Here is a 16,314-nt window from a genome sequence, read left to right on the forward strand (position 1 = left end):
TATCTCGATTGGGTTCTAGTTTGGTGACTGTGGAGGCCAGGTCATCTGGTGTAGCACTCCATCACTCTCCTCCTTGGTCAAATAGCCCTTACACAGCCTGGAGGTGTATTTGGGGTCTTTGTCCTGTTGAAAAATAAATGATGGTCCAACTAAACGCAAACTGGATGAAATAGCATGCTGCTGCAAGATGCTGTGGTAGCCATGCTGGTTCAGTATGCCTTCAATTTTGAATAAATCCCCAACAGTGTCACCAGCAAAGCACCCCCCACACCATCACACATCCTCCATGCTTCACAGTGGGAACCAGGCATGTAGAGTTCATCCGTTCACCTTTTCTGCGTCGCACAAAGACACGGTGGTTGGATCCAAAGATCTCAAATTTGGACTCATCAGACCAAAGCACAGATTTCCACTGGTCTAATGTCCATTCCTTGTGTTCTTTAGCCCAAACAAGTCTCTTCTGCATGTTGCCTGTCCTTAGCAGTGGTTTCCTAGCAGCTATTTTACCATGAGGGCATGCTGCACAAAGTCTCCTCTTAAAGGGAACCTGTCACCCCCCCCCCCCAGGTGTTTGTAACTAAAAGAGCCACCTGGTGCAGTACTAATGCTGCATTCTGACAAGGTGGCTCCTTTAGTTCTTGGTGCTGTAACTGTAGTAATAATCGATTTTGCAATTTGTCCAAAATACCTTGAAATAGTCCTGGGGGCAGGTCTTTCCCCCCCTAATGCATACGCAGCACCGCCGTCACTCACGCCCTCTTGGCGCCTGGCACCGCCTCCTCAGCGTTTTCAACTGTCCCGGCGCCTTGGGCATACGCAGTTAGCGCTGCCCGTCTTCTGACATCATTTGATGTCTTGCTGATTGCGCCTGTACGGCCGTGCTGTCCGAGATCCCGCCCCGCAGTGTCTTCTGATTTAACCTGCGATTTCTGAGGCTGGTGACTCGGATAAACTTATCCTCAGAAGCAGAGGTGACTCTTGGTCTTCCTTTCCTGGGGCGGTCCACATGTGAGCCAGTTTCTTTGTAGCGCTTGATGGTTTTTGTCAGTGCACTTGGGGACACTTTAAAAGTTTTCCCAACTTTTCGGACTGACTGACCTTCATTTCTTAAAGTAATGATGGCCACTCGTTTTTCTTAACTTAGAATTTGTATTATGGCAAGAAAAAAGCAGCTAACAGTGTATTCAGTAGGACTATCAGCTGTGTATCCACCAGACTTCTGCACAACACAACTGATGGTCATAACCCCATTTATAAGACGACAAATCCCACTTATTAAACCTGACAGGGCACACCTGTGAAGTGAAAACCATTTCAGGTGACTACCTCTTGAAGCTCATCAAGAGAATGCCAAGAGTGTGCAAAGCAGTCATCAAAGCAAAAGGTGGCTACTTTGAAGTACCTAGAATATAAGGCATATTTTCAGATGTTTCACACTTTTTTGTTACGTATATAATTCCACATGTGTTAATTGATAGTTTTGGTGCCTTCAGTGTGAATGTACAATTTTCATAGGCATGAAAATACAGAAAAATCTTTAAATGAGAAGGTGTGTCCAAACTTTTGATCTGTACTGTAGATCTGGCCATTACCCTAATGGCGATCATGACTTGGTTTCCCTGGTACAAAGCCAATACACTCTACAGTACATTAATGTTGGCCAAACTTACTGACTCCCGTGAGAGGCGCTGACTGTATGATCAGGTGTATGGGGCGCTTGCACTCTTTCACACCATGTAATACCAGCATGTTAAAATTTAATGGCCAATCTGTTCACATTTGCGATTAACACCCCCTGAGAAGCTTCTAAAGCAAATGTCCAACATGTGAAACCAGAAGAAAAAAAACTAGTAAATGGAGACCTAGACTTCTCTACACCAGGCAGAGACCAAGAACATCTTATTGACATCAGTCTGGCCGGTGTGTGTCTTTCAGCTTGTATAGGAAAGTGTTCTTTCTCATGCTAAAGGCCACCTCAAAGTATATAGTGAAATATATGTTGTAATTGTACAGAGACCCTATAGTTAACAGATGCCCTGGCATCCATGAAGACTGTGGCCACTGTCAGACATGTTCTGTATGAATGTAGATGAGTGACAGTAGGTGCAAAAGCAACACGCACTTTGCCAAAATCCCCTCTTTTCATTAAATACACATGTATACTCAGCCGAATCAAGTGCTTGTGTGGACAGACAGACGTTTACTAAGGGGTCAATCATTAATTATTGAACTGCGGTGGCACCTGGATTAACCCGAAAACTGAAGCCATCATCAAGAGAAGGAACAAAGCGCGTGTGTATGTGACGGATTCAGTCCCAAGAGCCCAGTACTGTAACTTAGCTAACAACTAGTGATGAGCGAACGTCATCAGATAAGGTGTTCTCCGAGCATGCTTGTGTTCTGAGAGTCTTTTCGCATGCTCGTGTATTATGTTCCAGTCCCCGTGGCTGCATGTCTCACAGCTGTTGAACAGCCACGACACATGCAGCAGCGGAGCCGATCTGCCGGCGCAATCCAGGTAGCTGGGTTCCCTCTGCAGCTTATTCGGCCAGCACTATAGCTTGACGAATAAGAGGGAACCTGAGCAAATTCGCTCAACTCTAATGTCTGTTTCGTAGATTTCTATATCTGTGATAAATCCACAAATCTTTACATATCCTAAAAGTGGTACTATCCAGGTTAAAGGAGTCTTTTTCAGTGTTTTTTTCTTTCTCGTATAGACATTCCTGATTGGAGAAAAAGCCGTGTGGCAGGGTTTGTAAATAACCAGTTATTGTCTGTGTATCATAGGCGATCGTGACTCCGCAAGATGCTTTTACTGTGGCGGGGAACTAAAAGAATGGAAAGTAAGAGATGACCCGTGGGAATTGCACGCAAGATGGTATCCTGGGTATGATGATGTGGCTAATAATAATAATAATAATTGTATTTCTATAGTGCCAACATATTCCGAAGCACTTGACATTTTGGAGGGGACATGTACAGACGACAAAGACATTACAGCATAACAACATACACATAGATCAACAGATACAGATATAAAGAAGAATGAGGGTCCTGCTCACAAGCTTAAAATCTATGAGGAAATAGGGGGGATATGAAAGGTGGATGGTAACAAGTACTTGTAATGGGCCAGCCATCAGAAAATGACTAAAGGAATAATAACGTTAAAATAAAGTATTCGCCAGTTATCCTCCATGTTTAGATCACATTCACTAAAGGGATAGAGGGGGAAAAAAAAATGAAAACCTCTTTATATATCACTGAAGGGAAAATAGGTGAGACTAAAGCCCCCATACACTTGGCCAGCAGCGATCTATCATGTTTGGGGGGGTCTGTTCGATCCTGTGCTGTGTATTCCGAGCCCTGATGGCACTGTGCATGGGTCCACAAGGCTCCATGAGGCATCACATCCAACTCTAGGAGCCGCGCAGCATCTTGTAGAACTAGTGCAGTTCCTTTTTCTGTAAAATATGTGAGAGAAAACCCCCTGTAGCCCCTGTGAGCTTCTGCCTATGGCCGCGTTCACAGTCAGTATGTGTAAGCCAAAACCAGGAGTGGGGGATAAATACAGAAGTGGTGATGTGTTTCTATTACACTTTTCCTCTCATTGTTCCTTTCCTGGTTTTTACTGAGGTAAAAAACTCACCAAATACCGATCGTGTGAACGTGGCCAGTAACTGGAGCTACAGGACCGATCGAGCTCTGCGCTTTTTGTCTGTTGTGAGAAAGGCGCAATATTAACATTTGTTGTGTTGCCTGGTTTACTGTAGACCTTTTCATAGCTTATATTGCTGTTTTTGATTTGCATGTAACTTATCGATTCTTCATTTTTCTCCTTCAGACTGAGAAAGTAAAACACTCCCAATATTAATAACATGTTAGTACCTTTTCTGAACAGCACGTTTCTCTGAAATAACATTAAATGTTGTGTTCCCGCCTTCTCAGATCCATAACTTTCATTTTTACATCTATTTAGCCATATGAGTGTGTTTTTTAAAAGGAGGAACGTTAAAAAAACAACAACAAAATTATCGATCATGTGTGGTTTTATGTTTATTTTGCACCATATGCAGATGCCTTGGGCAGATGTGGGGGGCTATAGAGGATCCCCCTCCTGTCATATTGACGCATCGCCTATTCTTCCTGTATGAATACGATGCAGGATGCCTATGATAAGACAAGTCACACTCCTTAGAAATCATCTAAGGAGTATCCGGTTTTGATTGATTGTCCCCACCTTGCTCACTGACTGCCACTGTGAACCTACCTGTGGTGGAGAGTGTGGGCGAGCAAGCTGCGGCACTATCATGGGGAACCAGCAGACACATTTTTCAATGTTCTAATGGAAAATGGTACTGCCATTACTATGTGAAAGGTAGTGTAGCAATGGGAAGCATTTACTCATTTATGCCCTGCTTTAGGTGGGCAGCACCTTAAAGGAGCTCTCTGCTGACAACACGCTCTCATCTATTCACAGTATAAGTGATAACGTATTGATCAGACTGGGTCCAACCAAAGGAGCTTGCACCAGTTGTCAGAATGGGCAACCTTTCCCCGTGTTTGCATGAAGTGGGCTGCTCAAGCTTGAAGGCCACTTAATTCATTCTCTATGGGACTGATGAGCGCTCTTCCTCTGATTAGCTTGGCTGGTGCGACGTTGTCTGCATCTTGCTGCAATGATGATGTATCACTGGTCCGGCTGGGATACAAGGAGGAAGTTCACGGGCCTCCTGTCCAGCGGTCACATTACTGACCTGGCCGATACATTAGAGGGCGTCCTGTGAATCCATTTTCCCATCTCTAGTGGTATCTTGTTTTCACCAAATAACCCCTATAAGATTACATGGAACCAGCCACTTTCCACATGATGTCTCCATCGCCTTTTTTGGCGTGAATCGCTATACAGTTGGTCTTCCAGCAGTTTTTGGGATAGTACAAGTAAAGCATTGATAGATTTCCGTGTCGTATCACACACGAGGTTCTATAAAAGCATGAAATTGTATGTCACCGATGCTGGTGAAACGCACTACCACAGACCACGTGTCTTCTGTATTCATAGACTACTGCATAAGCTGCTTTTTAAATTTGGAATGTAAAAAAAACCCAACTAACTGTGAACAGAGCCCAAGGTCCCATTTCTGTATCTTGTTCTTTTTGATGTAAGAATCTAACATGCTTTGTCTTTTTCTCTCACTGTAGGTGCAAATTTCTAGTTGATGAAAAAGGGCAGCATTTTATCAACACTGTGCAGCTGACCAGGCCCCTGCCGAGCTGGCCGGTGAGTTCTGTTTCCTCCTGACTAAACTGGATGCCAAACAATGGAGTCACTGACGGTCTCACATGTGATCGCTGTCTTTATGTAGGCAGATTAATGTGCCGAACCTTAGGGTGTGCCGGCCCTGTGGGTACAACCGCTGACATCTCTTATTTAACAGTTGAATTGGCAGATTTTACAGTTGCCTTCCATGCAGGGATGACCGTGCCATAAAGATGCCATGCAGACAGAATTCCATCTAAGGCTAGGTTCACATTGCGTTAGTGGGTGATCGCTAACAGACAGCGTTGCACGGCGAAAATGTCGCAATTAACGCCGTGCAACGGGTCCGTTAGTGCACCCATTGACAGCAATATTGTTTCAGCCTGAAGCGCATCGCTAGCGCGTGCCTTTTTCGGCTCGCGCTAGCGATGTGCCGTTCTTTTGTGGCGCGCCTCGGACGCTGCTTGCAGCGTCCGCGGCGCGCCCGAGGTCCGTTCCCCACTCTCGCAGATCGGGGATCTGCGAGAGCGGGGACGTTAGCGCGACCCCTAAACGCGGCCCCTACAAATACATTGCGTTAGCGCAATCCGCTAGCGCTAAACGGATTGCCCTAACGCAATGTGAACCTAGCCTAAGGCTGGTTTCACATTTGCGGTTGTGTCCACAGCGTTTCTGACGCATACATCTGCATGCGTCTTGATTTCCTATCTTTAACATTGTAGACGCAGGTTCATGCGTTTGCATGCGTTCGGCCGCGTTTGCTTACACATGCATTTTTTAACAGTGTGCGGCAGGGCGCAACTAACGCACCATGTTGGAATTTTGAGGCAGCAAATTTCCGTGAAATATGTGCAGGCATGCTCATCCGGATGAGTGCGTTAAAAAAACGCATTACTGTCCATGGAAAGCATGCATACGCATGTCTTTTGCGTACGCATGTGTTCGATGCGCTTGCGTACTTCTGACTGCGCATGTCCAGGAACTGATTTAGACACGCCCATTGAGACACGCCCTCCTAGAAATATCAAACGCATGTGCATCAATAGCGCAAACGCATGTAAAAATGCATGCAAACCCTGCGTTTTTTCCTGTCATGCGTAAGCTGATGCGGATAAAAAAACACTGCGTTTGCATGCGGTTACGGACGATACGCAGCAGACTCAATGGCAAATGTGAACCTAGCCTAGCGTGGGTTCAATTCCATGAGATCACCAGATTTCAGGTCCCAATTTTTTATTCTCATGGCAGATAATTTGCTCTCAGAGGTGTCCTTCCCCTCTACCCTTAATAACATGCCTGCTATCATTGACTCCAGCACACACATACACTGGGGAAGAGTTATTTGACTAAATGCAGGAAAAATGTTTTTTTTTTATGACTTGCACCAGGGCCGGACTGGCCATCGGGCACTTCTGGCAAATGCCAGAAGGGCCGGTGCCAGTAGTGGGCCGCTGCACTCTTAAACCCCCCCTCTCCCCCCGCAAGTGCCGCCGCCGCCTCCGCATTCAACTATACCGGCGTCCATGACGCCAGTATAGTTCAATGCAATGATGGAGGGAGAGAGCGTCTACAGACGCATTTACTGGGCTGTGGGGCCATTATAGGGGGGGTGGGGGGAGAGATGAGATGTGGGCTGTGCTCTATATACCACTGTGTTGGCTGTGCTCTATATACCACTGTGCGGGCTGTGCTGTATATACCACGGTGCGGGCTGTGCTGTATATACCACTGTGCGGGCTGTGTTGTATATACCACTGTGTTGGCTGTGCTGTATATACCACTGTGAGGGCTGTGCTCTATATACCACTGTGCGGGCTGTGCTGTATATTCCACTGTGCGGGCTGTGCTCTATATACCACTGTGCGGGCTGTGCTGTATATTCCACTGTGCGGGCTGTGCTCTATATACCACTGTGCGGGCTGTGCTGTATATATCACTGTGCGGGCTGTGCTCTATATACCACTGTGCGGGCTGTGCTGTATATTCCACTGTGCGGGCTGTGCTCTATATACCACTGTGTTGGCTGTGCTCTATATACCACTGTGCGGGCTGTGCTGTATATACCACTGTGCGGGCTGTGCTGTATATACCACTGTGTGGGCTGTGCTCTATATACCACTGTGTTGGCTGTGCTCTATATTCCACTGTGCGGGCTGTGCTCTATATACCACTGTGCGGGCTGTGCTCTATATACCACTGTGTTGGCTGTGCTCTATATACCACTGTGCGGGCTGTGCTGTATATACCACTGTGTTGGCTGTGCTGTATATACCACTGTGAGGGCTGTGCTCTATATACCACTGTGTTGGCTGTGCTCTATATACCACTGTGCGGGCTGTGCTCTATATTCCACTGTGCGGGCTGTGCTCTATATACCACTGTGCGGGCTGTGCTCTATATACCACTGTGCGGGCTGTGCTGTATATTCCACTGTGCGGGCTGTGCTCTATATACCACTGTGTTGGCTGTGCTCTATATACCACTGTGCGGGCTGTGCTGTATATACCACTGTGCGGGCTGTGCTGTATATACCACTGTGCGGGCTGTGCTGTATATACCACTGTGTGGGCTGTGCTGTATATACCACTGTGTGGGCTGTGCTCTATATACCACTGTGGTGGCTGTGCTCTATATATCACTGTGCGGGCTGTGCTGTATATTCCACTGTGCGGGCTGTGCTCTATATACCACTGTGCGGGCTGTGCTCTATATGCCACTGTGTTGGCTGTGCTCTATATACCACTGTGCGGGCTGTGCTGTATATACCACTGTGTTGGCTGTGCTGTATATACCACTGTGAGGGCTGTGCTCTATATACCACTGTGCGGGCTGTGCTGTATATTCCACTGTGCGGGCTGTGCTCTATATACCACTGTGCGGGCTGTGCTGTATATACCACTGTGTTGGCTGTGCTCTATATACCACTGTGCGGGCTGTGCTCTATATACCACTGTGCGGGCTGTGCTGTATGTACCACTGTGCGGGCTGTGCTCTATATACCACTGTGTTGGCTGTGCTGTATATACCACTGTGAGGGCTGTGCTGTATATACCACTGTGTTGGCTGTGCTGTATATACCACTGTGGGGGCTGTGCTGTATATACTACTGTGTGGGCTGTGCTGTATACTACTATGCGGGCTGTGCTATATTATGCAGGCTGTGCTATATACTATGCAAGTTGTGCTATATACTATGCGGGCTTTGATATATACTATGGGGGTATATTCTATTCTATGGGGGAGGCCGTGTTATATACTATGTGGCTGTGTTATATACTATTGCGGGGGTACATTATATTCTATGGGGGAGGTTGTGTTATATACTATGGGGGGTATATTACATTCTAAGGGGGAGGCGGTCTTATATACTATGGGGGGCTGCATTATATTCTATGGGGGGCTACATTATATATTATGGAGAGGTGGGTTGTATTATATTCTATGGGGGGCTGTATTAGATTTTATGAGGGATGATTGCATCATACTCTTTGATGGGGCTGCATTATATTCTATGTGGAGGTGGACTGTATTCTATTTGGGGCTACATTATATTCTATGGGGGGCAATATTATATTTATATTCTATGAGGGGTGATTGCATCATACTCTATGGGGGGGCTGCATTATATTCTATGGGGTGGCTGCATTATACTCTGGGTTGGCTGCATTATATTCTGTAGGGTGGTGGCTGCATTATACTATATGTGGGCTGCATTATACTGTATTGAGGACTATAGGGAATACGTTATACTATATGAAGAACTATGGGGTGCATTATACTATGGGAAGTGAATTGTACTACATGGATGACTATGGCGGTGCATTATACTATATGGAGCACTATGAGGAGTGTACTATGCTATATGGAGGACTATGAGGAGTGTTTTATACTACATGGAGGTCTGAGCAGTGTATTTTAATATATGGAGTACTATAAGGGGTGTATTATACTATATGGAGGACTGTGGTGCACATTATAATATATGGAGGACTATGGGGTGTATTTTACTAAACAAGTAAAATGCTGCATATTCAGATTGTTTTTGCTGGAACCAAAATCCTTGTTCTCAGCAGCACATCGACGGTGTAGACTGTAGATGTGCTGCTGATAACATGATCCTCATCATTATTCCTCAGCTGGTGGAAAGAGGCCGGGAGACAAGCATTGAACAACTTCAGTATTGTTGATCAAACTCCTTTAGCGGCCTGAACTCAGCTCTTGTAAACCGAAATGCTTCTGTGTGATGTGCAATATGTTAGCATTTGGGGTCACATTTTAATCTTTGCCTAGAGCCCCACTTTGCCTAAAACCGGCCCTGCCTACAAGTCTACAAAGATATTATACAGTCACCATGTGACAAGTGGGCCTGTGTAACTTCAAATGCCAGGGCTGAATTTTAGTCCCAGTCCGGCCCTGACTTGCACTATATCTGTCATGTGTTTAACACACTTTCAGCGCATTATCTAACAAAGGAGTGTGACTTCACTAGAAATGGTTGTGGCCAGACACTAGCCACCTATCACAAAAAAGAGCAAAAATGTTGGCGCAAACTAAACTCGGACCAGACAGTAAAGATCATCGCCGCTGTTCTAGATTTGCTGCATTTTATGATGGTTGCACTGTGTGGAAAGTCAGTGCTGATAAATGTACCGCATTGCTCTGTCTCCCCCTCTGGGCACACAAACCCCATCGAAGACATTTTATCATTGGCAATAGTATTTAGAAATTAAATTTGTTCAACTGATTTTAAAAGTTAATCATGGGTATCTGTGAACGGCAATGTTATTATTCTATATGTGTTTTCTTCCTTTAGGAAAGTGATATCCCTCCTGCTTTACCTGAAGGTAACAAGAACACTATTGTACGTTGTTATTGCCAAAATTGAATACAGCAGCACTCACTCGGTAAGTGCTCAGATGTATGTAAACATTGAATATATGAAATATATAGAATATACTTATACAATGAAAGTACATAGCGCATAAACTGGCCAATTCATTAGCGCCCACCAGCCACGGCAAGGGGACCTTTCTTTGATGAGTCCCTAAAACTAATATTTATCAGACATGCTTCTCCCAGGCTAAAAGCCTACAAATTGAAAGGGGCAAGTAGGATCCAGCACTAATATATAATATTAATAATAATATAGCACTAAAAAAGCCTGAAGCTGATGGGAGAAGGGCTAAGTCAGATATGGAGGCAGTCACCATCTCCAATTGTATACTACAAGAAACTGACCAAGACCGCTGAACAGAATAAAGTAAATGTGAACAGGTGCTAGCTACGGTGCACTGTGGAAGTGGTGACGGCTGGGCTCCCTCCCATTAGCCTTGGGCTATTTTTGATTAGTTTTGGATCTTACCTGCCCTCTGAACTTGTAGGCTTTTAGCCTGGGAGAGGCATGTCTGATAAATATTAGGTTTAGGGGTCCCATCAAAGAAAGGTCACCTTGCCATGGCTGGTGGGTTCTCATGAATTGGCCAATTTATGCACGAAGTACCCTCATTTACACTCACCGGCCACTTTATTAGGTACACCATGCTAGTAACGGGTTGGACCCCCTTTTGCCTTCAGAACTGCCTCAATTCTTCGTGGCATAGATTCAACAAGGTGCTGGAAGCATTCCTCAGAGATTTTGGTCCATATTGACATGATGGCATCACACAGTTGCCGCAGATTTGTCGGCTGCACATCCCAAAGATGCTCCATACAAGGCAGGATGGATCCATGCTTTCATGTTGTTTACGCCAAATTCTGACCCTACCATCCGAATGTCGCAGCAGAAATCGAGACTCATCAGACCAAGCAACGTTTTTCCAATCTTCTACTGTCCAATTTCGATGAGCTTGTACAAATTGTAGCCTCAGTTTCCTGTTCTTAGCTGAAAGGAGTGGTACCCGGTGTGGTCTTCTGCTGCTGTAGCCCATCTGCCTCAAAGTTCGACGCACTGTGCGTTCAGAGATGCTCTTAGGCCTACCTTGGTTGTAACGGGTGGCGATTTGAGTCACTGTTGCCTTTCTATCAGCTCGAACCAGTCTGCCCATTCTCCTCTGACCTCTGGCATCAACAAGGCATTTCCGCCCACAGAACTGCCGCTCACTGGATTTTTTTTCTTTTTCGGACCATTCTCTGTAAACCCTAGAGATGGTTGTGCGTGAAAATCCCAGTAGATCAGCAGTTTCTGAAATACTCAGACCAGCCCTTCTGGCACCAACAACCATGCCACGTTCAAAGGCGCTCAAATCACCTTTCTTCCCCATACTGATGCTCGGTTTGAACTGCAGGAGATTGTCTTGACCATGCCTAAATGCACTGAGTTGCCGCCATGTGATTGGCTGATTAGAAATTAAGTGTTAACAAGAAGTTGGACAGGTGTACCTAATAAAGTGGCCGGTGAGTGTATATCAGTAATACAGTCCAAATTTCATATATTCAGTGTTTGCACACATCCTGGCAATTACAGAATGCTGCTGGGTTTTTTTGTGTGTGTGTAGAACATATATTATTTATTATTATTATTAATAATAAATATAGAAATATACCATGTGTGTACAGTTGTGGCCAAAAGTATTGACACCCCTGCAATTCTGTCAGATAATACTCAGTTTCTTCCTGAAAATGATTGCAAACACAAATTCTTTGGTATTATTATCTTCATTTAATTTGTCTTAAATGAAAAAGCACAAAAGAGAATGAAGCAAAAAGCAAAACATTGATCATTTCACACAAAACTCCAAAAATGGGCCAGACAAAAGTATTGGCACCCTCAGCCTAATACTTGGTTGCACAACCTTTAGCCAAAATAACTGCGACCAACCGCTTCCAGTAACCAATGAGTTTCTTACAATGCTCTGCTGGAATTTTAGACCATTCTTCTTTGGCAAACTGCTCCAGGTCCCTGATATTTGAAGGGTGCCTTCTCCAAACTGACATTTTTAGATCTCTCCACAGGTGTTGTATGGGATTCAGGTCTGGACTCATTGCTGGCCACCTTAGAAGTCTTCAGTGCTTTCTCTCAAACCATTTTCTAGTGCTTTTTGAAGTGTGTTTTGGGTCATTGTCCTGCTGGAAGACCCATGACCTCTGGGGGAGACCCAGCTTTCTCACACTGGGCCCTGCATTATGCTGCAAAATTTGTTGGTAGTCTTCAGACTTCATAATACCATGCACACGGTCAAGCAGTCCAGTGCCAGAGGCAGCAAAGCAACCCCAAAACATCAGGGAACCTCCGCCATGTTTGACTGTAGGGACCGTGTTCTTTTCTTTGAATGCCTCTTTTTTTTCTCCTGTAAACTCTATGTTGATGCCTTTGCCCAAAAAGCTCTACTTTTGTCTCATCTGACCAGAGAACATTCTTCCAAAACGTTTTAGGCTTTTTCATGTAAGTTTTGGCAAACTCATGCCTGGCTTTTTTGTGTCTCGGGGTAAGAAGTGGGGTCTTCCTGGGTCTCCTACCATACAGTTTTTCATTCAGACGCCGACGGATAGTACGGGTTGACACTGTTGAACCCTCGGACTGCAGGGCAGCTTGAACTTGTTTGGATGTTAGTCGAGGTTCTTTATCCAACATCCGCACAATCTTGCGTTGAAATCTCTTGTCAATTTTTCTTCTCCGTCCACATCTAGGCAGGTTAGCCACAGTGCCATGGGCTTTAAACTTCTTGATGACACTGCGCACGGTAGAAACAGGAACATTCAGGTCTTTGGAGATGGACTTGTAGCCTTGAGATTGCTCATGCTTCCTCACAATTTGGTTTCTCAAGTCCTCAGACAGTTCTTTGGTCTTCTTTCTTTTCTCCATGCTCAATGTGGTACACACAAGGACACAGGACAGAGGTTGAGTCAACTTTAATCCATGTCAACTGGCTGCAAGTGTGATTTAGTTATTGCCAACACCTGTTAGGTGCCACAGGTAAGTTACAGGTGCTGTTAATTACACAAATTAGAGAAGCATCACATGATTTTTCGAACAGTGCCAATACTTTTGTCCACCCCCTTTTTATGTTTGGTGTGGAATTATATCCAATTTGGCTTTAGAACAATTCTTTTTTTTTTTTCATTTAAGACAAATTAAATGAAGATAATAATACCAAAGAATTTGTGTTTGCAATCATTTTCAGGGAGAAACTGAGTATTATCTGACAGAATTGCAGGGGTGTCAATACTTTCGGCCACAACTGTATGTATATATTATTGTATATGTAGATTTTTTATATTATCTAAAATCTAGTAATGGATACTTTTGTAATTATTGTGCATGTTTCCTATAATGGTAATATTCAGGCTACATTATTTTAGGAAAACTCAACTCAAATCCTCTCCATGCCCATTGCATACTTGGCCCTCTGCCCCTGCAGATAGTGATGGTGGCGCGGCCTGTGTGATCACCCGCTGGAGAGCAGCTGTGATTGATGGCCTATCAGCCAGGACTCACATGTCAATGCCACTGTAGCAAGTGGGGTGTGACAGGAAGCAGTAAGTCCTAAAGGGCATAGTGTCCGTCCCTCACATCCTCCATCCAATCCTCCTGGTTATCCATGGGAGATATGAGCGAATCTAGAACCATTCATTTCATTCTTTTCTCAGCAGATTAATAGATCTGTGTCTCTTTCCAGACAGTGAATTAGTGAAGAACCCTTTGGTGATTCATGCACAGCAAATGGGATTTCATTTAGAAGAAATTAAGAAACTGATGTTGAAAAGAATAAAAAACACTGGAAAAAACTACACATCTGTCGAAGTCCTGGTGTCAGATTTATTAAATTCTCAGCCTGCGAATGGTAGTGCTAAACCAGCAGAAAACGGTACGGACATATATTGGAAATTGGCAATTAAAATCTTATTAGTACAAAGAACCTGTGTCCAGATTCTTAAAGGGCTACTCCGGTCCATATGTAAGCAGAAAACAGGGCTGTCATATATTAGTAGCAGCATTAAAGAGGTTTAATGTCTTCCCACAGAGGAAAAATGTTCTGTTTTTTTTTTTTTTTTTTTTTTTTTTTTTGCATTTTTGTTCTGCTTTTTTGTTTTTTCCTTCTCTTTTTCCAAGAGTCATAGCATCTTTATGTTGCATCCACACAGCTGTTTGAGGGCTTGCTTGTTTTTTTGAAGGACTCCACTCATTTTACCATATAATGTACTGAGAACAGAGGGGGGAGGCTTTCACTAGGCAGTAAAGTGGTGGTGGTGGGGGAAACACACACTTCTGTTTTTTTTTTTTTTTTACTCTGTCAAAAATAACGTGGAACTATTTTCCAGATCAGTACAATTACAGCGATACCAAATTTATAAACTTACAACATTTTTGATCATCGTTTTTTATTGCATTTTTTAAAGAGGTGTGGTGAGCAAACAAACGCATTTCTATCACTTTGAATTTTCTCTTTATGGTGTTAACCATAAGGATTGATTTTGATTGGACCTTTACGGATATGGAGATAGAAAGTACGCCTTTTAAACAGGAAAATAATAGTAATTAGAATTTTTATAATGTGTTTTTTTAAACTTTTTTTTAATCCCTATTATGTTTGTACTAATCCACACCCCTTCCTTCTTTACACCATTTTTGGCTACTGTGACCATTTGTTTGCTTCTGTTTCTACTTCTGCATAGCAGTGTGTTGAGCAAATGATGTGCTAATGTGAGGCCCAACTATGGGGACGAAGTGGTAGCCATGGGGGCCTTTAGCAGGCCCCCAGCAGCCATAACACATCGGAAATTGTGGTATTAGAATGCCTCGGCCGTTCAGTGACAGCGGTATTTGAATGGTTTAAAGGCATTAATTTAAATAGTTCAGCACAGCTATATAACAAGTGGTTACTCCAAATTTTTCCCACTTTCATAACAATCTTCTTTAGTACTTAGTCTCTCTGGCTGTTATGACCGGCTGTAACCATGATGCATAGCCAGACACCAGCATCGGACAGTGTTCCTCTGGAATTTTAGCCCATTCTTCATGGACAATGGCCTCTAGTTCATTAATATTCTTGAATTCGCTGCTACATCAGCCTTCTTAAAGGGAATCTGTCACCCCCACCCAGGAAAGGGTGAATCAAACACCCGAAAACCCCGCCCATATGACTGAAAATTGTTCCCTCCAAATTCAGGTGACAGTCCCTTTAACAAATACGTGTGAATTGGTGTGAGTTGCTGAATTGGGAGTAGCTATATTCACAAGGGGTTAACTTAGGGTGGGGGCTCATAATTAACCCCTTCTTGACCTGTGACGCCACGTAGGCGTCATGAAAGTCGGTGCCAATCCAACCTGTGACGCCTATGTGGCGTCATGGAGGGATCACATCCCTGCAGATCGGGTGAAAGGGTTAACTCCAATTTCACCCGATCTGCAGGGACAGGGGGAGTGGTACTTTAGCCCAGGGGTGGTGGCTTTGCCCCCACGTGGCTACGATCGCACTGATTGGCTGTTTGAAAGTGCAACAGCCAATCAGAGCAATTTGTAATATTTCACCAATGAAATTTGGTGAAATATTACAATCCAGCCATGGCCGATGCTGCAATATCATCGGCCATGGCTGGAGACCGCGATCTGACCCCCCACCGATTGACAGCGGCGATCTGCCGCCGCTGTCAGTCTTTCCTCCCCTCCTTTCGGTGCTCCGCTGCCCTCCGCTGCTTTCCTCTCCCCTCCGGTGCCCCCGCTGTCTGATCCCACCCCCCGTACCGCTGGAGTCCCGAGAGTTCCGTCCGGCATCTTCGATGTGCGCCGCCATCTTCCAAAATGGCAGGCGCATGCACAGTACGCCCGCGGAATCGGCCAGCAGATTCGTTACAGATACATTTTGATCACTGTGATAGGTTATATCACAGTGATCAAAATAAAAAAAAAATAGTAAATAAAGCCCCCCCTTATCACCCCCATAGGTAGGGAAAATAATGAAATAAATAAAATATATTTATTTTTTTATCGGTCGTCCATGACAGCACTACGGAGAGAGGGGATCCGCCCTTCAGGAACAGGAAACCTACAGATACATAAGGGCGGCACCTCTCCCACGCATCAGTTGGTTTCCTGTTCCTGGAGGACAGGATTCCCT

The 16,314-nt window shown here is 44.6% G+C and overlaps 1 protein-coding gene across 3 annotated transcripts in view; it reads left to right on the forward strand.

The window, feature by feature from the left end:
• Positions 1 to 16,314, forward strand: part of XIAP (X-linked inhibitor of apoptosis) — a 56,438-nt gene that overhangs the window by 21,242 nt on the left and 18,882 nt on the right. For all 3 annotated transcript variants that reach the window (XR_013221284.1, XM_077285107.1, XM_077285106.1), the window contains exons 3-6: positions 2,791 to 2,890; positions 5,203 to 5,281; positions 10,074 to 10,104; positions 13,876 to 14,064. Coding sequence is in view for 2 of the 3 variants with exons in the window: in XM_077285107.1 (XP_077141222.1) it covers positions 2,791 to 2,890; positions 5,203 to 5,281; positions 10,074 to 10,104; positions 13,876 to 14,064 (399 nt within the window). In the remaining variant the exon portion in view is untranslated. The remainder of the gene's footprint in view (positions 1 to 2,790; positions 2,891 to 5,202; positions 5,282 to 10,073; positions 10,105 to 13,875; positions 14,065 to 16,314) is intronic.

Source organism: Ranitomeya variabilis, chromosome 2 (genome assembly GCF_051348905.1).
Source record: "Ranitomeya variabilis isolate aRanVar5 chromosome 2, aRanVar5.hap1, whole genome shotgun sequence".
Classification (NCBI taxonomy): Eukaryota; Metazoa; Chordata; class Amphibia; order Anura; family Dendrobatidae; genus Ranitomeya; species Ranitomeya variabilis.